Raw genomic sequence first — 22,787 nt, 5'->3', positions numbered from 1 at the left:
TCAGTCTAAAGCGCATCTCTTCCTCTGAAATAAAAAAAAATTATTTGCCCACTTTAACAGATTGCCTCATTTTACCTAAAGTTTAGGATTTTTTTGAATCGTCAGCGCCGCTTCCGGCATGAATACAGGGCGGCGGTTGATTGGCGGTAATAATCTGATTGGCGAGTGAAAAAGGCCAATCAGAGAGCTCAATCGTCAGCGAACGGGCGGCAACAGGACAAGCGCCAAAACTAACCGAAAATCCTGAAATTTGAAAAGTCCGCCAAGAAGAAAATAAATCTATAGAACTGTCCGAAAGCAAATAATTACAGCTGTGTGAATAGGAGCCATCACATGACCCTGATCCATTTATAATATTGACAGTTTATTAAGTTTAATGTTCGAAGTAAATTTATTATCAAATTCTATACAGCATATACAGCCTTGAAGTTCACTTCTTGCAGACACCCACAAAATAAAGAAACACAATAGAATCCATGGAAAACCACAAAGACCAACAAACAACCAATGTGCAAAAGTGGGCGAATTGAGCAAATAATTTAAAATAAAAACAGAAATAATACATAGACCACATCCGCAGAGCCCCGAAAGTTAGTTCTCCGCTTCGAGATACTCATTGAATTCCGGATCGGAATAAATGCTGATTCATAGAACATGACAGCCTTTTTTTAATTATTTAAAACGCATCAGCTTATGGACGGCTTGGAAACAGCGGTCAGGATCGAGACTGCGATGTGAAGTTGTTTTGTGAAAGGACCGTAAATCTATTGCAAATCTCAGTTGAATCAGAACAGGGTTCAGGGCAGTTACCAAACACCTAACTGCGGGTAATAAACCACTCTAACGTCAATTAACCCGCAACAGCAAAATTCTGCCTCACAAGAATAAGCTGTTTGTGTAAATTTGTGCGTGAATGTCTGAAAATCGAACCGAGCTGATCTAGAAAAGGTTCAAGTCTCGGTGTTCGGCCAATGAGTAGGGAGAGCGATCCCGGGATTGAACCGGACAGATGGACCGGAAGCTGTCAACAACATAAATTACAATGATTTCCAAACTGAAGTCTCCAATAAATGATTTGTTATATTTCACTGTTGAAATATTGGAGAAATTCTTTCAGCGAGACATTGAGTGGCTGTTAAAAGAGCCGTTGTGTTTAGTCAGCACTCTGTGGAGTTTCACTTGGAGCTGGTGTACTTGGTCACCGCCTTTGTCCCTTCCGACACGGCGTGCTTGGCCAGCTCCCCGGGCAGCAACAGGCGCACGGCAGTCTCGATCTCCCGAGAAATGATGGTCGACGGCTTGTTGTAACGGGCTAGGCGGGAAGCTTCGCCTGCGATGCGGTCAGAAATATCGTAAACGGTAGAGCTCATGATGCACACGGCCTTGGAGGAAATGCCTGTGCTGGGGTGAACCTGCTTCATCGCTTTGTAGATATAGATACCATTAGTCTCCCTCTTCGCTGTCTTGCGCTTCTTGCTGCCCTTGAACGCGGCTTTCTTGACCCCTTCTTGGGAGCTTTCGCCAGAACAGGCATTTTTTTTTGTCGGTTTCAGTCCCAAAAATAAGTGGAACCGGGTCGCAGTTTGGATTTAAATTGGCAGTGCTCCCATCCTATGCTAAGGAAGGATTTGGGAAAGCAACTGTTGTCAATGGTTAGCATGAAAATTATTTCCTTCATCTAATATTTTGTTTGGGCATATTAAGGTGCCAGTCATCGTGCCTAGCCGCAGCCAATCACAACTCGCCGAGGGCCCGGTAACTCTGGCAGGGCGATGGAGGCGGAAGTGGAAGAAACTGACGTTGAGAATCATTGCTTTTCTTGCAACAGAGGCTGCAGATCTCAGATCTGATTGAGTTATTTATAAGTTTGAACGTAAAGGCTGTGAGCCGACGGAAGGGATGGGTCTGAACAGACGGTATTGTCCTGTGCGGGCTGAACGGCCTCACTCTGTGCCAGACATTCCTGGAATGGTTTTATTCTTTACCGGCGTGAGGGATTCGCCAGCAGGGACACCAATATCCCCAAATCCCTCGACGTTCTTGAGTGACTTTTTAACCCATTTCAGAGGGCAGAGAAGGGTCAGTGACACTGTTGTGCGTCGGGAGTCACACTGAGACCGGGAAGGACGGGAGATTTCCTCCCCCGGAGGGTGTCACTGATAGGCTTTCACTACAGGCCAATACTCGCCACACTGGACCAGCTGTTTATTCCAGACTTGATGGTTCTGCTGTGGTGTTCACTGACTCTGGGAGCCCACACACTAAATGTTGAGAAGTGGAAAATAAGTTTGTTAATGAGGGCAGTATTGTTTACATAGATTTTGGTGATGACTTCAACTTTTCAGGTATGGGAGTCTGGTCCAAACTGCTCATGCCCATAAGGTACAAGGTGAGGTGGCAAACTGGATCTAAAATCAGCTTGGTTTATGGGGGGCAGAGGGTTGTGGTGGAGATTAGTACTAAAAGTAGGTGATGTGATCAGCAAGTTTACAGGTGACATGAAAATCTGAGGAGGGGTAGAGAGTGAGGAGGATTGTGTTAGACACAACATGATATTCTTCAGCTGGTCCATCAGGCAGAGGAATGGTAGATGAAATTTAATCTTGGGAAGTGAGAGGAAAATGGTACATTGGTCTTTAAAATGGCGGGGGGAGGTGGTTGGAGATCAGAAATAGGGAAGTATTGATATAGATGTACAGGGAGTTGCTGAGGTCACATCAAGAAATCAGATACAAGCTCTTTGAGGTTTAGAAAAGTGAGGGGAGACCTTCCTTAAATTACACAAAGTCCTTGGGAGTGCTGACAGGAGAGATGTTGGGATGTTTCCAGAGTTACAAGGTCAGGGAGCAGTTATTTAAAGCTGATGTGCAGGAACATCTCATGGAAGATGGGGAATATTTGGAATTCTTTATCCTGGAGGGTGTGGAGGCTGAATCACTGGACAGAGTTGATGAGGAAGGAGATACATTTTGTAAAGATCAGAGATGAAAGGGTAATGTCGCACTGGCACAGAAGAGGAGGTGAGGCCTGGGACAGATCAGCCAGGTTCACACTGCATGGTGGGGCAGGGGTGAGGGGCCAGGTGAGTGACTCCTGATCCTGTTGTCTTGTGTTCTGCTGAGTGTGGTTCCCATCTGGTACTCATCAACTCTCTCCATCTGGTGATTTTCTCATTTTATTTATGTCCCACAAATACTTGGAAGCCCACAGAAGTGTACCAGTGGGACACACTTGGTTTTTACAGTGACAGGTAACTGATACTGCACTATGTGACCTCTACATCCCAATAGAGAACTGACAGGAATCAATGAAAACACACCACACTGCATTGTCCAGAAACAGTCAGCAATGTTCCACTTGGACAATGAACTTTCCAACATTGTCCTTCACCGTAAGGACAGAGACCTATAAAACTCTCCACACTGTGCAATGAGCACACAGGCATGTACAGACCCAGCATTAGGGATCAAAGAGCTAACCTGTCTGTGGGCCAGAGGATATGGACTGCAATACATTGTTCTCAGCTGAACTCACTGAAGAGAAAGACATTGCAGTCTGGACTTGGCCTCCACAGGCACCTGTGGCATTGAATTCCACAGATTCACCACCCTCTAGCTGAAGAAATTCTTTCTCACCTCTGTTCTAAATGGATGCTCCTCTGTTCTGAGGCTGTGCCAGCGTATCCTTTCTTAGATAAATGGGCCAAAACTGCTCACATTTCTTCAAGTACCGTCTGACCAATGCCTAAACAAGTCTTGGCATTGCATCTTTGCTTTTATATTCTACTCCTCTTGAAATGAATTCTAACATTCCATTTGCCTTCCTTACCAACCAGTCAAGCTGCATGTTAACCTTTAGTGAATTCTAGATGAGAACTGCCAAGATCCTTTGTACCTGTTGTGTCTGTAGAACTACATATCAATTAAATAAAAGAATGCATGCGGAGGTCAGTTTAATTGATGTACTCAATTTGGAGAGAGAGGGACAACAGATCAATGTGCATGTGTAGTTATTAGTGGTGCTTGGAGTGGGGTGGCCATTGCACCCATCCTCTTTATGCTGATCAAGATATCCATCTAGGCAGTCCCATTTGTCTACATTTGGCCCCCAAACCCATCTCTGTATTTCTATGTACTATTCCAAATATTGTTTGAATATTATTGTGTCATTCCATGTATCCAACACCATCTGAGTCAGTAGGCTTCACTGAGATCTGACTGACAGTTCACAAAACTACTTCCTTTACTACCACTTTCAAATATGATTCTACTACGAAGCCGTATGTGATTGGAACCTGTGATTTACATTTTGGTGGTGTGTTTTTGGGCCAATCGAGTGATCTGGCACTTTGGTGTCTGTGAGGAAGTTCGATGAGGTTTGGGACAGAGAGTGTGGCCTAGAGGCCTGACAGCCTGGAGCCCATGATTGACTCTATTGTTTCTCTCTTATTGAGTCATCGAGCAAGCTTGAAGCTGACAAAGACAAGAGCAGAGAACAGGCAGGTGTTCAGTGCCATTTGCCTGTGTTTGACTGGTTTTCCCCTCTCTCTCGTTGCTTTCAGAGAAAAGTGAAGGGGCTCGGGATCCATGTTGCCAGGACTGATCAGCGTGACTGTGGACTTGCTTTTTTGGACGTTGCCATTCATGATGCATTTGTTCCTGGATTTTGGTTACTCTCCCTTTTTTCCTGTTTTTAAGCGGTTTGGCCCAACTCATCCATGCTGACCAAGCTGCCAAACTCAACTATACCCAATTGCCTTCATTTGGACCACTGCACTCCAGATCTTTCCTATCCATGTACCTGTCCAGATGTATTTTACATATTGTAAATATGTCTACCCCTACAGCTTTCTCCACATATCCTTCTGTGTGAAATGTTAGACCATGAGACACAAGGGCAGAATTAGGCCATTTGCCCCTTCTTGTCTACTCCGCCATTTAATCATGGCTGATCCTTTGTTTCTTCCCTCCTCAGCCCCACTTCCTGGCCTTCAATCCATAACCTTTGATTCAATGGCCAATCAAGAACCTATCGATCTCAGCTTTAAATACATCCTACGAGCTGGCCTCCACAGCTGCTTGTGGTATCAAATTCCACAAATTCACTACTCTCTGGCTAAACAAATTTCTCTGTATCACTGTTTTAAATGGATGCCCATCTATCCTGAGGCTGTGTCCTCTTGTCCTAGACTCCCCTGTCATGGGAAACATCATTTCCACATCTACTTTGTCTAGGTCTTTCAACATTCAAAGTTCCAATGAGATCCCTCTTCATCCTTCTGGATTTCAGTGAGTACAGGCCCAGAGCCATCAAACATTCTTCATATGATAACCCTTCCATTCCTGGAATCATCCTTGTGAACCTCTCCAATGCCAGCACATCTTTTCCCAGATGAGGAGCCCAAACTGCTCACAATACTCAAGGTGAGGTCTCACCAGTGACTTATAAAGCCTCAGCATCACATCACTGCTCTTGTATTCTAGACCTCTTGAAATGAATGCTAACATTACATTTGCCTTCCTTGCCACTGCCTCGACCTGTAACTTAACCTTTAGGGTGTTCCACACAAGAACTCCCAAGTCCCTTTGCATCTCAGATTGTTGGATTTCTTCCTGTTTAGATGATAGTCTGCACATTTATTTCTACTACCAATGTGCCTGACCATTTATTTTCCAACATTGAATTTCATTTGGCACTTTCTTGCCCATTCTCCTAATCTGTCTAAGTCCTTCTGAAGCCTTCCTGTTTCCTCAACACTACCTGCCCCTCCACCAATCTTTGTGTCATCTGCAAACTTGGCAACAAAGCTACCTAAATCATTGATATACAGCATAAAAAGTGTTCCCAACAACGACCCCTGCGGAACATCACTGGTCACCGGCAGCCAACCGGAAAAGAATCCTTTTATTCCTACTCATTGCCTCCTACCAATGTTAGTAACTTCCCTGTAATATTATGGGCTCTTAACTTGGTAAGTATTCTTATGTGTGGCACCTCATCAAAGGCCTTCTGAAAATCCAAATATACAATATCCACTGCATCCCCTTTCTCTATCCTACTTGTAATCTCCTCAAAGAATTCCTACAGGTGCGTTAGGCATGGTTTTCCCTTTAGGGAACCATGCTGACTTTGTTCTATCTTGTCCTGTGTCACCAAGTACTGCATAACATCAGCTCCAATGTCTCCAATGACTCCAGTGTCTTCCCAACCACTGAGCTAAGGCTAATTGCTTTATAATTTCCTTTCTGTTGCCTCCTTCATTTCTTAAAGAGTGGACTGAAACTTGCAATTTTCCAGTCCCCTGGAGCCATGCCAGAGTCCAATGATTCTTGAAAGATCATTACTAATGCCTGCATAATCTCTACTGTTACCTCTTTCAGAACCCTAGAGAACAATCCATCTGATCTGGGTGACTTGTGTACCTTTAAGTCTTCCAGCTTTTTGAGCACCTTCTCCCTTGTAATAGTATCCACTCTCATCTATCTTATTTTTTTATATACCTGAAAAGCTTTTTTTTATCCACCTTGATATTGTTTGCTGGCCTGCTTTGATATTTTATCTTTACCCCCCAATGATTCTTTTAGTTGCTTTCTGAAGGTTTTTAAAAGCGTCCCAATCCTCTATCTTCCCGCTAATTTTTGCTTTGTTGTATGCTCTCTCCTTTGCTTTTACATTAGCTTCGACTTCCCTTGTCAGCCATGGTTGTACTATCCTACCATGTCAGCATTTCTTTGTTTTGGGATACATCTATCCTGCCCTTTCCTCATTTTTTCCAGAAACTTAAGCCATTGCTGCTCTTCTGTCACCCCTGCCAGCATCTCCTTCCTATTTACTTTGGCCAACTCCTCTCTCGTATCACTATAATTTCCTTTACTCCACTGAAATATTGCTACATCAGACTTTACTTTCTCCCTTTCAAATTTCAAATTGAGTGCAATCATACTGTGATCACTGTCTCCTAACGGTTCATTTACCTTAAATTCCCTAACTGCCTCTGGCTTATTACATAACACCCAAATCAGTTTAGCTGATCCCCTAGTAGGCTCAATGATAAACTGCTCTAAAAAGCCATCTCATAGGCATTCAACAAATTCACTCTCTTCAGATTCATTACCAACCTGATTTTCCCAACCCATCTGCATGTTCAAATCTGACATGACTATCATAACATTGCCCTTTTGACATGCCTATTTTATTTGCCATAGTAATCTGCAGTCCACATCCCAGCAGCAGTATGGACCCTGCCATCAGGGTCCTTTTACCCTTATTTTCTTAATTCAAATCCTATGTCACATATTTCTAATGATTTGATGCCATTCTTTTCTAGCAGAACCACACCACCCCCTCTGCCTACCTTCCTATCCCTCCGATACTGTCATGGTCCGGATTGGGGTCCCTTTAAATTTAGCTTATTTATGTTACGATCCAGACCGTTGATTCCCTGTTTTCCCGTGTCCCTCGACTTTGGTGATTGGAGGCAATTAACACTCGGCTGAACCGGTAGTTTATAGTCTCCAGCTTTCAGCCGTTCGGTGCGGGAGCATCTGCAAAGTCTGCAAAGTCACGGCGTGCCAATGTCACCTGGCCGGAGCAAGCCTTGTCTCCGCCCAAAGCGAGTGTCGGTAATTCGCCTTTCCTTACCGGAGTGAGCCTGCAAAGTTTCCTCATCAAGGTGGGTCCGTCAGTTAACCCGCCGGAGTGAATCAAGAGCCGCTGTCTACTGTTCCCGGGCCGAGTCTAGAGCTCGCCACTACCTGGAGGTTCCAAGTACCACGTCCTAGCTCCGGTAGCATCCAAGTACCACGTCCACGTCCTGGCTCCGGTGGCATCCAAGTACCACGTCCTGGCTCCGGCGGCATCCAAGTATCACGTTCACATCCTGGCTCCGGTGGCTTTCAAGTACCATGTCAAGTCCTGGCTCCGGCGGCGTTCAAATACCATGTCAAGTCCTGGTCCTGGCGGCGTTCAAGTACCACGTCCACGTCCTGGCTCCGGTGGCATCCAAGTACCACGTCCTGGCTCCAGCGGCATCCAAGTACCACGTTCACATCCTGGCTCTGGCGGCATTCAAGTACCATGTCAAGTCCTGGCTCCGGCGGCATCCAAGTACCATGTCAAGTCCTGGCTCCGGCGGCATCCAAGTACCATATCCACGTCCTGGCTCCGGCGGCGTTCAAATACCATGTCAAGTCCTGGTCCTGGCGGCGTTCAAGTACCACGTCCATGTCCTGGCTCTGGCGGCATCCAAGTACCACGTCAAGTCCTGGCTCCGGCGGCGTTCAAGTACCATGTCAAGTCCTGGTTCCGGCAGCATCCAAGTACCATGTCAAGTCCTGGCTCTGGCGGCGTTCAAGTACCATGTCAAGTCCTGGTTCCGGCGGCATCGAAGTACCATGTCAAGTCCTGGTTCCGGCGGCATCCAAGTACCATGTCAAGTCCTGGCTCCGGCGGCGTTCAAGTACCATGTCAAGTCCTGGCCCTGATGGTCTGTGATTCCTGTCCTACACCCTTGTCTGTAATCCCTTCTCTGCCCCTCTCGCCTCTAGCCCTGGTCTACAGCCCCCGCCTGCACTTCCGTCTAGTTCCATCACCGGAGCTAGATAGGTACTGTCTGGTGTTCTTTCATGTTGGTCTTGTCTTGTCCTCGCCGCTGTGGGATAAGTCAGGCCGTCTTGCCGTTGCCCCGCGGAGGATCATGAGTCCCGGCCCTACGTCCTGTACCCAAGGAGGGGTCCCAACTCTGTGTTCTGTGTATGTGTCCATGGTTCCATGTTCCTGCTCTCTCGAGACCGAGGCTCTGTGTTCCCATGTTCCTCCTCTCCCTAGCCCATGTCATGTCCATGCCTGGTTCTGGGGTCCGAGCCCGAGGCAAGACCCAGGTGCTGGGTCCTTGCCCAGTCTCGGGCTCGGAGTCCATACCCTAGCCTCTTCATGTCTCCTCTAGTTCTGGGAGCTGATTCCGAGTCCTAGCCCAGACCCTTGTCCCAGCCTAGTCGTAGTCCTGAGTCCTTGTCCAGGTCGCTATTCCTGCTCCTGCCTTGCTCTCCTGGTATTGAACAATAAACTAAATCTAAGTAACCTCACAAGATGTGTCTTGCATTTGGGGCCACCTTTGCTCCCAAAGCCCCGCCATTGTGACAGAACGCTCCCACCCCTGACAGATACAATGTTTCCCCACAGGTACCTTAAAACCTTTATCCTCTCACAACATATTTATGCCCTTTACATATAGTTTTCCCTCCACTGAGGGGAAAAGACTCTGACCATACCCCAAGTGTAGTCTAACCATCTGGCCCAATTTCGTAAACGACAGAAATTCTGCAGATGCTGGAAATTCAAGCAACACACATCAAAGTTGCTGCCTGGCCTGCTGCGTTCACCAGCAACTTTGATGTGTGGCCCAATTTCGTAATTGTTCTATGTCCCACTGTAACATGAACAACCTTCTTCACTTCAGAATACCATCAGTTTTGGTATCAACTGCAAACTTAGTAAAGATGCCAAATAAATTCTCATACAAATTGTCAATATATTCGACAAACAAAATACACAGCACCTTCCCCAGCAGTACCACTGGTCACAGGCCTCCAATCTGCTTCATTAAAAAAGTAAATTTATTTATCAGCATACACACCCATGACAAACAACATGGGACCAGGCAGGGATCCCTGTAGCACACCACTGTTACAGGTCTCCGATCTGAAAAGGGTACGGATATATAGAGGCAGAAGAGGCCACAGAGGGAGGACAGCAGAACTGTGAGAGTTTGTCAGGATGTGAAGATGTTACAGGGAGAGTGAGAGGCTGAGGACCAAGGAGGGATGTGAGCCCGAGGATGAGAATGGAAAACCTGCACTATGGAGCTGGTGCAGTAAGGCACTGACAGACACTCACCGTTCCCATGGTGGCAGGCGGGAAGAGATTATGCCCACTGTGGAGAAACACTCATCCCACCAGACCCTACCAGTCTGCTCGCACATCTGCTTGATAATGGCAGGGAGCAAGGAGCAGCTCACCTGATCCATTTGCTGTCTTATCCGTCTTTCCACATTAATCAGCAAACTCCAGAAGCCAATTATATCATCTCATTCTTCAAAACCGCAGCATGTACAGACCAACCCCACTTCAGTTCAGCTGCCTCCGCCCCATCCAGAGTAAAGCCTCACCTCCACCCTCAGCCCAAACTAAACTACTTGGGCAGTACAATCCCGTTGCCACAGGAACGTCGGTCAGTGAGGTCACACACAATTTGTCTCGGGAAGTGACCTCACATCACATGACATCCTGTCCATAGACGGGAGGGGGTCAGGGCAGAATGAACTGTCAATCAGAGAGCTAATGTAGACAGTCACTTTACACAGGGGCTTCTTGGGAATATTTTGGAATTAAATCTCTAGATGGGAAAGGGAAAAAAGAATTTGGCACTGGGACAGAAAGGACAATACTTCCAATCATCTGTGTTTTGAAAGAGAGAAAAAGTCGAAAATGTCGAAAAATAAAGCAAGTTTAATTCAGCAAGGTTGATTTCTTTTTCAGAGCATGTTTGATTTAATTAGTTTTAAATGACAAAACGGGTGATATTTGAAACTAAAGCAGATAATACTGGATATCTTCAACAGCTCAGGAAGCACCTATGGAAAGAGGAAGAGAAGGAAGATTTCAGGTCAAAATTTGGAAAGTGAGGGAAAAGAAAGTTCATTTTAGTTTTCAGAAAAGAATGACAGAGAGATCCCAGGGTTGATATAAATATCGATATAAACAAAGGCTAGGTGGAAAGGGTTAATGGGGACAGATGGTGAATACAATTATTGTATTGACCTGGTTTAATACTTCTAGTAGTAGGGGTTTGTTGATTCTCACTGTAACAGAATGTTACAGCACTATCACAGGCCATTTGGCCCATCATCTCTCTACCAGCCATTGGGAACTCAACCATATTCTGATACTTGGCCTGTAGCCTTGGTAATTCAATGGTTTGAACATAGAAAACATGGAAACATAGAAAAACTACAGCACAATTCAGGCCCTTCGGCCCATGATGCTGTGCCTAACATGTACTTATTTTAGAATAGAGAGTTACCCATAGCCCTCTATTTTTCTAAGCTTCATGTTTGATGAGACATTTCTGAAATACCACCCGTGACTCCACTTTCACCATCCTCTCTGGCAGTGTACTCCAGGTACTCAACACTGTCTGGGTGAACAGGACTTCCTCACCCCACCCTGTGCAGCACATCTATCCACTTCTGATATGGGGGAAGCTCTCTGCAACCTACCCAAACTCTACCCCACATGATTTTCTATATCCAAAATCATATCCCCTCTAAAGCAGGGATCAATGTTTGTCTGTCATCTATATCAAGGATCTGGATGATAATGTGGTAAAACGGATCAGCACGTTTGCAGATGACAGCAAGATTGTGTGTGTAGTGGATAGCGAGGAAGGGTATTGTAGTTTGAAGTGTGATACGGGAAGGCAGACAGATTATTCCTTGAAAGTGGAGTCACATGTAAAGAGAACTGTGGGCACACTGGCCTTTCATAAATCAAAACATTGGGTACGGGAGTCGGGAAGTTAACTTGAACTTGATGAGGCCAAATTTGGAGTATTGTGTGCAATTCTGGTCACCTATCTACAGTTAACCACGTGTTCCAGAGAACGCTTGAAGCTGTAACGACAGGGAGAATAAATGCACATTTCCAAAACAATCAGGCGAAGTGGACAGGGTTTTGTGAAGGTGATTCCACGTTTCACAATTACATTCGAATCTTTGGAGTGGGAACACAAGCTGCGGATAAAGGAAACAGTGGTTGTCCTGAACTGAGATGTCCATTTTCCTTCACAGGGTATCAGGAAAATGAAAGCTCACCGTGAATACTGAACTTACTGGTGACATAGAGAGAGATGGGAACGTTCAGTTGTGAAGATGGGGTAAGGAGGCTATAAGGGGACATTGTGGGAGGAAGTACATTTTTGCAGGAAAATATGCAATAAAGCACATTATCTAAATGTTGAAAGAGAGCAGAATGTTATCTGATGAAGAGGTTCCTGCCTGAAACGTTATCTCTGTTTTTCTGACGAGGGAAGCTGCCTGAGCTGTATTTTACTTCAATTTCAGAACTCTGGTCTTTATTCTTTTTCCAGAATATCATCGGTTAATTTTCGGAACGTTGAGCAGAAATTTGAATGGATTGCGTCATTTATCCAGGGCATGAGGCGGTAATGTTACAGACCGACCTTCGATATCGGATCTGTGCATCTGTTGTTTTTTTTCCGGGGCGCTGAGTTTCTGTTCCGATGCGGCCAAACCGTTGGAAACTAGCGATTGCGGATCATGAAGATGAGAGGGCGCCCTCTACTCTGTCTATCAATGACTGTCTCCACCCCTCCCCCGTCCTGTCTGTCTGTCTGTCTGTCTCTCTCTCTCTCTCCCCCCCTCCCCCCCTCCCTCGCTCTCCTCCCACGCGTTTCTCGGACAGGTCGGGGCGCTGTGTATAAAAGGTGACACCAGCACACAGTTTGTTACTGAACGACGACTGGAGTGAAGCGGCGTTATGTCTGGCAGAGGGAAAGGAGGCAAAGGACTCGGCAAGGGCGGAGCCAAGCGGCACCGTAAAGTGCTCCGGGACAACATCCAGGGCATCACCAAACCGGCCATCCGTCGTCTGGCTCGGCGTGGCGGCGTCAAGCGGATCTCGGGTCTGATCTACGAGGAGACCCGTGGGGTGCTGAAGGTTTTCCTGGAGAACGTGATCCGGGATGCGGTCACCTACACCGAGCACGCTAAGCGCAAGACTGTCACTGCCATGGATGTGGTGTACGCTCTGAAACGCCAGGGCCGCACTCTCTATGGCTTCGGCGGTTGAGGAACTCTTCGTTCTTCCAAACACAAAACAAAGGCTCTTCTAAGAGCCGCCCACCGCCTCACGGAGAGAGCAGTGACTGGGGAGAGCAGGTCCCATACCATTGACCTGAAATGTTAACTCTTATGCGATTAAGTTTAAAACAAAGGGACGAAATTATCAGGTGATTACTGACAATTACACTACGGGATTGAAATCACTCCGAACACAGAATGAACGGTATCGGGTTATGAAGAGCGCCGATGTTAAATTAAGGGTCTGGCGATTAATATCCAATCTCTTATAGTAAACGCAATAACCCAATCAGAGAGCGGCAAGAGAAGCGCCGGAAGTACCTCTGTTCCCCGGATGACCTGAAATTTGAAAAGCTCACGAAAAGGTTGTTTATTGAACCTTAGTCTACAAAAATATGCATTGATCCATTAATTAGCTTAAGATTTATTTTACAGTAACAGCCTAAGTATTATTTATCTCAGCAGTTTGAATGTTTCTAGTCATTTAGTTTCCAAACGCCGATCCAGTTTATATTCGCGGTCGGCTGCTGTATAAACGTCACTGGTCTTTCTCAAACTGCGGTCTCAGGCGAGTTTGCAACGTGAAAAAAAAAGTTGTTCTCTGAAAGAACGGGAATTCCAGTGTCTGCAGACTGATGTGTCCCCGTGACCCGATTATGGTCTCGACTAGAAATGGGACTCGAAGGCTACATTTATTAAAGCCTATTCCCCGTAACAGTAACAACCACAAAACCCTGGAAACCTTCCCCAAAAACAACCTGCTGTACACGGCAGGGGTTTGGGGACAGAGACACCCTGACGGTGAGGGAGAAGTTTATCTCTGGTGTTCGCGCTGCCGTTAATCCAACGGCACAGAACTGCTGATTCTGTGTTGGTGGGTCCGGCCGTGTTGGAGTCTGCAACAAACCGGGATGAATTATTGAACAATATTACACAAAACCCACAGGGGAAGGTCAGAGGAAATCGGCGTGTCGGTAACACAAAAGGTGAATGAATAGGAAATGACAGCCCTTTCCACTGCTGAGTTAGTGGCTCTTAAAAGAGCCTTTTGTTGTGCTTGGTGCCGAGGCCGGATTCAGGCGCGCTCCCCACGGATGCGGCGGGCCAGCTGGATGTCTTTGGGCATGATGGTGACTCGCTTGGCGTGGATAGCGCACAGGTTGGTGTCCTCAAAGAGCCCCACCAGGTAAGCTTCACTGGCCTCCTGCAGGGCCATGACGGCCGAGCTCTGGAAGCGCAGGTCGGTCTTGAAGTCCTGAGCGATTTCCCGCACCAGGCGCTGGAAGGGCAGTTTGCGGATGAGCAGCTCGGTGGATTTCTGGTAGCGCCGGATCTCCCTCAGAGCCACGGTGCCGGGCCGGTAGCGATGGGGCTTCTTCACTCCGCCCGTGGCTGGGGCGCTTTTCCGTGCCGCTTTGGTGGCCAGCTGTTTGCGGGGAGCTTTCCCGCCGGTGGACTTGCGCGCTGTTTGCTTGGTCCGGGCCATTCTCTTTCAGCAGTCCGAGTAATCTGAATTACGGAAATTGAAAAGACGGAGAAGAGTGCGTGGCTGGCTTTTAAAGGGTTGATGAAGGGCCGCCCAATTCCCTCTGATTGGTTCTAAGGGAAGTGTCCATTACCAGGTTTCAGTGCTGCAATTGGCTGCTTTTCCTTCATCGGTTTGAAGCTGACTGGGGGTGGGGAGGTGGTTTGAGTTTTGGGTATTCCCCCCGTTGAAAATTACTGGAAGCTTTTATTCCTTCTACCAGAGTGCATGGCCTCCACTACTTTCCGGCTGCCATTCTTTGACCATTCTCCCAATCTGTCTCAGTCCTTCTGCAGACACCCTGCCTCAACAACACTCCCTGTAACACCACCAAGCTTCATATCCACAAACCTGACCACAAAGCCGCCAATTCCATCGTCCATATTATTAACATGTAAAAAGAAGCGGTCCGAACACTGACACGTGTGGATCACCACTCATCTCAGGCAGTTAACGAGAAAAGGCTCCCTGTATTCCTCCTTATAGAAACAGAGAAAACCTACAGCACAATATAGGCCCTTCAGCCCACAAAGTTGTGGCGAACATGAGCCTACCTTAGAAATTACTCAGCTTACCCATAGCCCTCTGTTTTTCTAAGCTCCATGTACCTATCCAAAAGTCTCTTACAAGACCCTATCGTATCCACCTCCACCACTGTTGCCATCTTGCTACAAGATCATCTAACATTCCCTATACTGTGAGCATTCAAATCTACCACCTCTAGTCCTGTATTCATAACACTTTTCAATTTTGCCCCATCAGCTTGTCCTTTCTCACAGTCTCACTGCACGCTGTATTGTTTACACTAGCAGAGGTGCTGAATACAACAGTAAGGAAGTCGAACTGCACCTCTGTGAAACTTGAATCAGACAACACTAGAGCGTCGTGTGCAGTTCTGGTTGTGCTAGTATAGGAAGGATGAATGCTCTGGAAAGGGTGCAGAAGAGGTTCACCAGGACTCTACCTGGGTTAGAGTGAAGGAGCTCAATGTAAATGTTGGACAGACTTATGTTTTTCATAGAATATTAATGGCAGAGGAAGGGACCAAAGGAGGTTTTTAAAATTATGCGAGGAATAGATGGGGTTAGATCATCGGAATCTTTTCCCCATGGTAGAAATGTCAAACACCAGAGTACATGCTAGTTATTATTATTACTAGGTTAGCTAGTAATGGAAACAGACAGTTTGCTGGAGTTTAAAAGGCTTTTAGATGGACATGTGAATATGAAGGGACAGGGGGGATATGGATGATATACAGAAGGGGGACATGTAGTATAAATTGACATCCTGGTTAGCACAATATCTTGGGTCAACTGGCCTGTATTGTTCTTTGTTCCTAGAGCTCAAGAGGGAATTATGATGGCCAAAAGGAAAATGAAAAGTCATGAGGAAGATTCAAGAAAATTTTATGTGTAACCCTCAGGCTCAGCCTGCACGTGTTTGTCTAGGGGAAGTCAGCTTCTGCCCCCGCCAAACTGAGAAATCTCATTTGTGTTGATGCTGTGTGATGTGTTGCCCGGTTACAAAGAACCGGGGAGTCCCCGAATTTGAATGAATCAGCAATCAACTTTCCTCCTTTTTCCAATAGTTTCTCCCTGGCTTGCTCACAGGAACACTAGATATTACCATCACCAGGAACAGATTTGCCGGGAGATCCCCTGCTTGAAGGTGACCTCCCTCTTCGTAGTGTTCCTGACAATCTCTGCCATGCTTCCAATGGTGCTGCATCGGCAAGTTTGCGGCGCTTGGAGGTTCATGGCAGAGAGAGTTTCACCCTTCTACCGTCCGTATGAGATGATGGGGCTATCAGGACTTTGAGACTTTTTTTTTTTACAGTGACCATAGTCTGCTCTTCATCAAATTACAGTATTGTTTTGCACTGTTGTAACTATACGTTATTATTATGTGTTTTTGTCAGTTTTAGTCTTGGTTTGTCCTGTGTTTCTTGTGATATCATTCTGGAGGAACATTGTATCATTTTTTAATGCATGCATTTCTGAATGACAATAAACGAGGACTGAGCGTCCTCATAATCTAATCTAATCTAATTTAATACTGCTTGCCTGTACAACCAAGGGCTTCTGCAATTTGGGCCTCACCAGTAGCCCAGCAAGAAATCCCGGCTCACCCTCAAAGTCTTCCGGAGCATCCACAAAGAGTGCCTCACCCTCAGGCACTCTGCAAAAATTGGGGGTCCCCATCACTCTTACTACTTCCTCAGGCCGGACCACCAGTGGCTTTGACTGGGGGAACCACACAGTTCCTCATTTAAATTTGGTATCCGGCCCAATGCAGCCATGCACTTCCTCAAAAGCAGCTCGAAACACCGGGTGCACGGACAATGTTCCCAGAAAGCTCTCCCCAGCCTTCTCCTTGCAGGCCTCCATGATCCTCCTCACAAGAGCGGTGTTGATCCCCACCTTTCATTACCGGAATCATTCCACTGGACCCCCTCCAATGCCAGCACATCTTTTCTGAAATAAGGGGAGCATGAGTGTTCATAATACTCCAAGTTTGGTGTGACCAGTGATTCATAAAGCCTTCGCGTTACATCCTTGCTGTTATATTCTCGTCCTCTCAAATAAAATGCTAACATTGATTGCATTTGCCATCGACTCAACCTGCAAGTTAACCTTTAGGATATCCTGCACAAGCACTCCCTTGCACCTCAGTTTTTTTAAGTTGTATTTTTGTGGGAGTAAAGGGCAATTTTGGCAGGTTCAGGGATTCCTGGATGTGAAATGGTGTTGAGGTGCTACTGAAATAATAAGAAGCATGTGGTAGATAATGAGTGATGGGAAGGAGATGCAAGGCATTCCTTCTCTCCACTCACCTCAGATCCCCCTTGAACAAGGTTACACTTGCTTATCACCTCAATCAGGATCACATGAAGCCATGGGCACGGGTGGTAGATAGTCATATGAGCAGCTGGTGCATATCACTTCCTTGTTTTGTGACCACTGATGCCAGGTAGACAACCTCTGAAAAGTATTGATAGGGTCACTGTCTTGTAAAGTCACAACACAAAAGAAGTCAATAGCAAACCACTTCTGTGAAAAAATTTGCCAAGAACAATCATGATCATGGATAGAGAAAAGAATAAGAATATATTCAGATTAAAGAGAGATGGAAGACTATGATCACCAACATCATACGAAACAGCACATAATGATAATGATGATGCGACAGGGAAAGAGCATTGAAGAATAGGGAGACCTTCAGCAGTATAGAGAATTTGCAGAGTTTACATGCCATGTGTTTGCTTGTGCCATGACTTTGGCAGATGCCCAGTCAAATTTGTGCCCCTCTCCTTCATGGGTAGAGAAATTCGAAGGGCAAAGACAAGTCACAAATTATCAGTGGCAACCAAGATTAAGGAAGTGCTCAATAAATGTTAATAATATAAACATTAATGAATTGGGTTGGGTTGTTCTCCGATATTGGCAATTTACTTACAAACTTTTCACCATATAAGGGGACATCGTCAGTGAGCTGTAAAATGTGGTGTGTCATCCGAATGCCTGGTCTTTATATACTTATTAGTCAGCTGATCAGTTATCATTTTAAAAACTTACTTGAGTTATGGAGAGGAAATCTGGTTGCTGATTGGTTGTTTGACGAATTCCATGCATTGTGGTCTGGCATTTTGCCTGCATTGGCTCATAAATAGGATTGAGGTCTACAGGTTTGTTTACCATGCTTCTAGGAATTCTCTTGCATGCCATGTGTTTGCTTGCACCACGATGTTCACTGATGCTCAGTCGAATTTGTGCCCTTTTTGTTCTTCATGGGTAGAGACATGTTCATGGATCTGTGTGGTTAGTTTTCTCCCAGTTTGACGTATTTGCTGTAGTCTCCGCTGTCATGGTCCGGTCCATGAAGTCCGTGTTCTGGTTCATGGTCCGGTCCTTGGACTCCGGACTCCAGGTCTTCCAGCTGTCCCTTGTTTCATTTGGGCTTAATCATAGGCACCTGATGCTCATCTTGGGGCTGGGGATATAAGTGGCCCTGGGTTCGAGTGTGGGTGCTGGTTTATCTCGTCAGTATCCCATCCTTGCCGCTGTGGGGTAAGTCAGGCTGTTTTTGCCATTACCCTGCAGTTAGATCTGTCCCCTCCTGTCCTTGCCTCCACTGGGTAAGCCAGGCCATCTTTGCTGTTACCCTGAGGCTGGACTGTTCCCTTCCCTTCCCCTTCCTTCTGAAGCCTTGCCTGCAACCTGTGTCTGGAGCCTTGCCTGCAACCTTGTCAAGTTCTACCACCAGAGCGAGACCAGAGCCTTGCTGTGTCAAGATAAGGAACTGTCTATCGTTGAGTTGGAACTGTCTCTGTGTCCACACTTTCGTTAGGTAGGTCTGGCTGTTTGCCGCTACCTAATGTTGGGAACCGTCTGTGTGTCCTCACCTTATCTAGGTAGGTCCGGCCGTTTGCCGCTACCTAGTGTTGGGAACCAACTTGTCGTATTCAGCATTCTGTGTATGAGTCCTGGCCCTACATCCTATTCCTAAGGAGGGGTCCCGGCTCTGTGTTCCATGTTCCTGTCTCTCAAGTCCAGTGCTCTGTGTTCCCATGCTCTAGACCAAGGCTCCAAGCATCCAGTCCTCGTCCAAGGCTCCGAGTGCCCAGTCCTCGTCCAAAGCTCTGAGGTTCCTGTCTCCCAAGACACCATCATGTCTTTGCCTAGTTCCGGAGTCCGAGCCTCAGTGAAGACTCAGGTTCTGGGTCTTTGTCCAATCTCTAGATTGGAGACAAACACATGCCTCATCACGTCCTCGCCTCGAAGAACCCGAGCTTCGTCCAGTACTGTAGCCAAGTCATGTCCTCACCTAGTTCCAGGGTCCGAGCCCAAGTCAAGACCTAGGTTCTGAGTCCTTGTCCAGACTGTATCTTTTTACCCCTAGACTTAAAGAAGCTTCTTTTCCACAAATATTTCCACACTTACTGATTTACTTACTTGTATATAATAATTGCTAACCTGTTTGATTTATCCATATTTATATTACTGTATTGCATAGTTACTAATAAATATTATTAGTTAATAGAAATACTGGACTCCAAAGTGTTTTCTATTTCTGCTGGTTATTCCCGTCACTGAGTACGTGACACTAGAAGAGGCGGGCAGGGCATGAAGTGAATAGTTCTCAGCTGTATTCACCAAGGAGAAAGGCAATGTGTTTCAGTTGGTGCAGTGATTAGATCCCTCACTGCTGTGACCAGTTCAGTCAAACCATCTAAAGCTGTTCCATCTTTACCAGACATGGACATGGTTCTCCAGCTGCGGCCATACCAGTGGTGTGGCAAGGTTCACTCTCTCTATGCATCCTCTGCAAGGAGAGGTTTTGTAGACTTGTACTTTATTCCCTGGAACATAGGAGATGAAGGAATGAACTGATTGAAGTATACAAGATTATGGGGGGGGGCATACACAGGGTAAAAATGCATTCCCAGGGAAGGGGTATTAATAACAAGACAGCATTAGTTTCAGATCAGAAGTGTGAGATTTATATGGCAGATCAGAGACAGCTTCTTCACACAAAAGGTGGATTGTATTTGGAATGAGCTGGCAGAAATGGTAGTTGAGGCAGGGACATGAGCAATATTTAAAAATCATCTAGATAAATAGATGGCAAGGAAACATTTTGAGGCTATGGGCTAAACAGGAACAGGTGGGACAAGCTTACTGGAAACACAGAATGGACAAGTTGGTGAAGGCCCTGTTTCCATGCTCTTTGACTCAATGCATGTCATAGAAAGCCATCTGAAAGCATTAATACCCCATGTCCACTTATTGAGTTTACTAGTACCCACTTGAGAAAGGAAACTTGAGACTGCAGAAACTGCCGATGCTGGAATCTGGTGCATTGAACAATCTGCCGGAGGAACAGTGGGTTGAGCAGCATCTGTGGGGGTTGAGGAATTGTCACCGCTTCAGCTGCAGTGGGACACCACCACCAGCCACATCTTCTGATCCCCATCCCTTTCTGTCTTCCGCAGAGACCACCCAACCTCCCGTTTCTGCGACTCCAGCCACAGTTTGAAAAGAGCAATGTGTTCATGTAAAGCAGCAGGCCAGGCAGCATATATAGGAAGAGGTACCTCTTCTTATAGATGCTGCTTGGCTGCTGTAGCATTTTGTGTGTGTTGCTTGAATTTCCAGCATCTGAAGATTTCCTTGTGACCTGTTCATAATGTTCTGTACTCCATCCTCAGTTTGAGAAGAGAGACCTTTCCATTATCTGATGTGTTTTCACAAAGAACCACAAATTCCTAGAGTCAGTCATGATACAGTTAATTCACATTCTGTATGGACAGAAGTGGACTGAGATCAAATAACTGGCTATGCAGGAAATCCGAGATCATACAGATTTGTAACTGATCTAGGCTTTAGACTATTGATTAATTTATTATTATTTTTTCTTTGGCGGGCTTTTCAAATTTCGGGTGGGGAGAGACAGTTATTTTCCGCGCTTCTCTGACGCCGTCTGATCATTGGAGAACCGGACAGCTCGCTGATTGGGTAATTTTATATTACCATTCAGCGAAGGCGCGGAACCACCAATCGTAAGTGTCCTTCCGCAATCCTTCAGAAGCTATAAAAGGGGGGGGGGATCGCAAGAGGATTTCCTCATTCTCTGCCTAGTGGTTTGCGAAATCTTTCACTTTCTTGTACCAGATATTTTACCAATAATGAGTAGATAATCTCGCGCTCGTCCATGAACTTCCTGGGGCAACGCGGAGCAGTGAAATCAGCGAGCGAACAGCAGACATAGATACCCCAAACTAATCTGAATCCCCAGTTTGTGAAAAGCACGCCAAGATTATACTTCTATCCTTTAATCCAAAAACATGCAGATGCGAGAACAGGATTCACCATCACAGCATCCCCACTCATTTACAATAAGAACAAGGTGCAAAATCCTCACTTACGAGAGATTATTTGATTTTACTCTGCACTTTCATTCCTTTGGTAACCTATTAGTACAAACTGATTCACAGGATACAAGGTACAACGCATCAGATTGTAGACGGGTCACCACCTACAATCGTAGCAAAGACTGTTGGACTGTAGTGTGAAAGGAATCCTAGTGAACCTGTTGTGATCTCGAGGATTCAGCGTTTTTCCATCACAGGGGTACTCCCGTTAATGCATCGCATTCACAGCAATTAAATCACATAAGCCACAGCAAACATTTTCACTTCAATGCTTTGTGCAAAATTTTGTGAGTGGGAGAAAATCGCGACAAACTGACGGAAGCAAGAGGGCAAAATGTCGGTGTTAGTGTATTGAAGCAGGGATGCGACAAGGATTGTACGGAGTGATGTAAAGTTTACTCAATATTAACAGAATTAGAATTACCTTTGGGAGTAAAATCTTTCAAAGACAAATTGATTGCGATCCAATGTCGAACATTAGTAAAACTCTTCCCTGGAAATTGTGAGTGGCTCTTAAAAGAGCCGTTGGGTTTATGTCAACACTTTCTGCGGCTTCACTTGGAGCTGGTGTACTTGGTCACCGCCTTTGTCCCTTCTGACACGGCGTGCTTGGCCAGCTCCCCGGGCAGCAACAGGCGCACGGCGGTCTGGATCTCCCGAGAAGTGATGGTCGAGCGTTTGTTATAATGAGCCAGGCGGGAAGCCTCGCCCGCAATGCGCTCGAAAATATCGTTCACGAACGAATTCATAATGCTCATGGCCTTCGAGGAGATGCCGGTGTCGGGGTGAACTTGTTTCATTACCTTGTAGACGTAGATGGAGTAAGTCTCTCGCCTGGTTCTCCTACGTTTCTTGCCGCCCTTGGCTTGCGCTTTGGACACGGCTTTCTTCGCGCCCTTCTTGGAAGCTTTCGGTTCAGGCATTTCTCCAGACAATCTCGGAGTCGAAAATAAGCAGAGCCAACTCGCAGTGCCGATTAAATAGACAGTATGCCCCGCCCTATGCTAATAAGGAATCGGGTAGAGTAAGTTCTCATTGGTAGGTTTCCATCTAACCGTTTAATTGGACAATGTGAACAGACCAACTGCACCCCACGCCCATTGAAAATGGCAAAAGCGGGATCTCCCGGTGGCTCCCCATTTCAATTCTAAGGGAGAAATAGAGGACTCAGTTTTCTATTATGCTCCGGTAGATGGTTTGACATGTGTGGATAAAACGTTATGCAAAACCTTACAGTTCTTATGCAATAAAATTCTAGAGGTGACATTATCAAGCCAGATGAAGTAATCATTTTTCAGTTTTCGGCTCCATTTAATTGAACAACCTTCAGATGATGAGGGCCACAGTAAGGTTACAGTTCTCAGGGATGATACCCATGTGAATATTGAGTGGGGCAGTGACTGATACAAGAGGTAAATCGATTGGAATGGCCATACCAAGCATTTCTGGAAGG

General features: G+C 46.0%; 4 protein-coding genes across 6 annotated transcripts in view; 2 read left to right on the top strand and 2 right to left on the bottom strand.

Moving 5' to 3' along the window:
* LOC134350773 (histone H2AX-like) overlaps positions 1–22,787 on the top strand; it is an 87,172-nt gene that overhangs the window by 1,375 nt on the left and 63,010 nt on the right. The window lies entirely within an intron of this gene.
* The window catches only part of LOC134350772 (uncharacterized), a 65,017-nt gene that overhangs the window by 41,379 nt on the left and 851 nt on the right, over positions 1–22,787 (bottom strand). Inside the window, exons 2-4 of the mRNA XM_063056437.1 lie at positions 16,043–16,080; positions 14,036–14,367; positions 5,463–5,471 (exon numbers count right to left, since the gene is read on the bottom strand). Coding sequence (XP_062912507.1) covers positions 5,463–5,471; positions 14,036–14,367; positions 16,043–16,080 — 379 coding nt within the window. The remainder of the gene's footprint in view (positions 1–5,462; positions 5,472–14,035; positions 14,368–16,042; positions 16,081–22,787) is intronic.
* Positions 1,455–22,257, bottom strand: LOC134350768 (histone H2B 1/2-like). Of its 3 annotated transcripts, XM_063056432.1 has the most exons (4): positions 21,759–22,257; positions 17,979–19,762; positions 9,895–10,631; positions 1,455–2,261 (listed from the first exon to the last, which is right to left on the bottom strand). In XM_063056432.1, the coding sequence occupies exon 1, from the start codon at positions 22,255–22,257 to the stop codon at positions 21,889–21,891; it is 369 nt and encodes a 122-aa protein (XP_062912502.1). In that variant the 3' UTR covers positions 1,455–2,261; positions 9,895–10,631; positions 17,979–19,762; positions 21,759–21,888. The 3 variants fall into 3 exon arrangements, with proteins under 3 accessions (XP_062912502.1, XP_062912503.1, XP_062912500.1); XM_063056433.1 differs by lacking the exon at positions 9,895–10,631; XM_063056430.1 differs by lacking the exons at positions 1,455–2,261; positions 9,895–10,631 and having other exon boundaries at positions 14,383–19,762.
* LOC134350769 (histone H4) lies at positions 12,484–13,954 on the top strand. Its single transcript, XM_063056434.1, has one exon. The coding sequence runs from the start codon at positions 12,556–12,558 to the stop codon at positions 12,865–12,867; it is 312 nt and encodes a 103-aa protein (XP_062912504.1). The 5' UTR covers positions 12,484–12,555; the 3' UTR covers positions 12,868–13,954.

This window comes from Mobula hypostoma, chromosome 8 (assembly GCF_963921235.1).
Source record: "Mobula hypostoma chromosome 8, sMobHyp1.1, whole genome shotgun sequence".
In the NCBI taxonomy this organism is placed as follows: domain Eukaryota; kingdom Metazoa; phylum Chordata; class Chondrichthyes; order Myliobatiformes; family Myliobatidae; genus Mobula; species Mobula hypostoma.
Note: the sequence above shows the minus strand (reverse complement) of the source record. Positions and strands in the feature narration are given on the sequence as shown.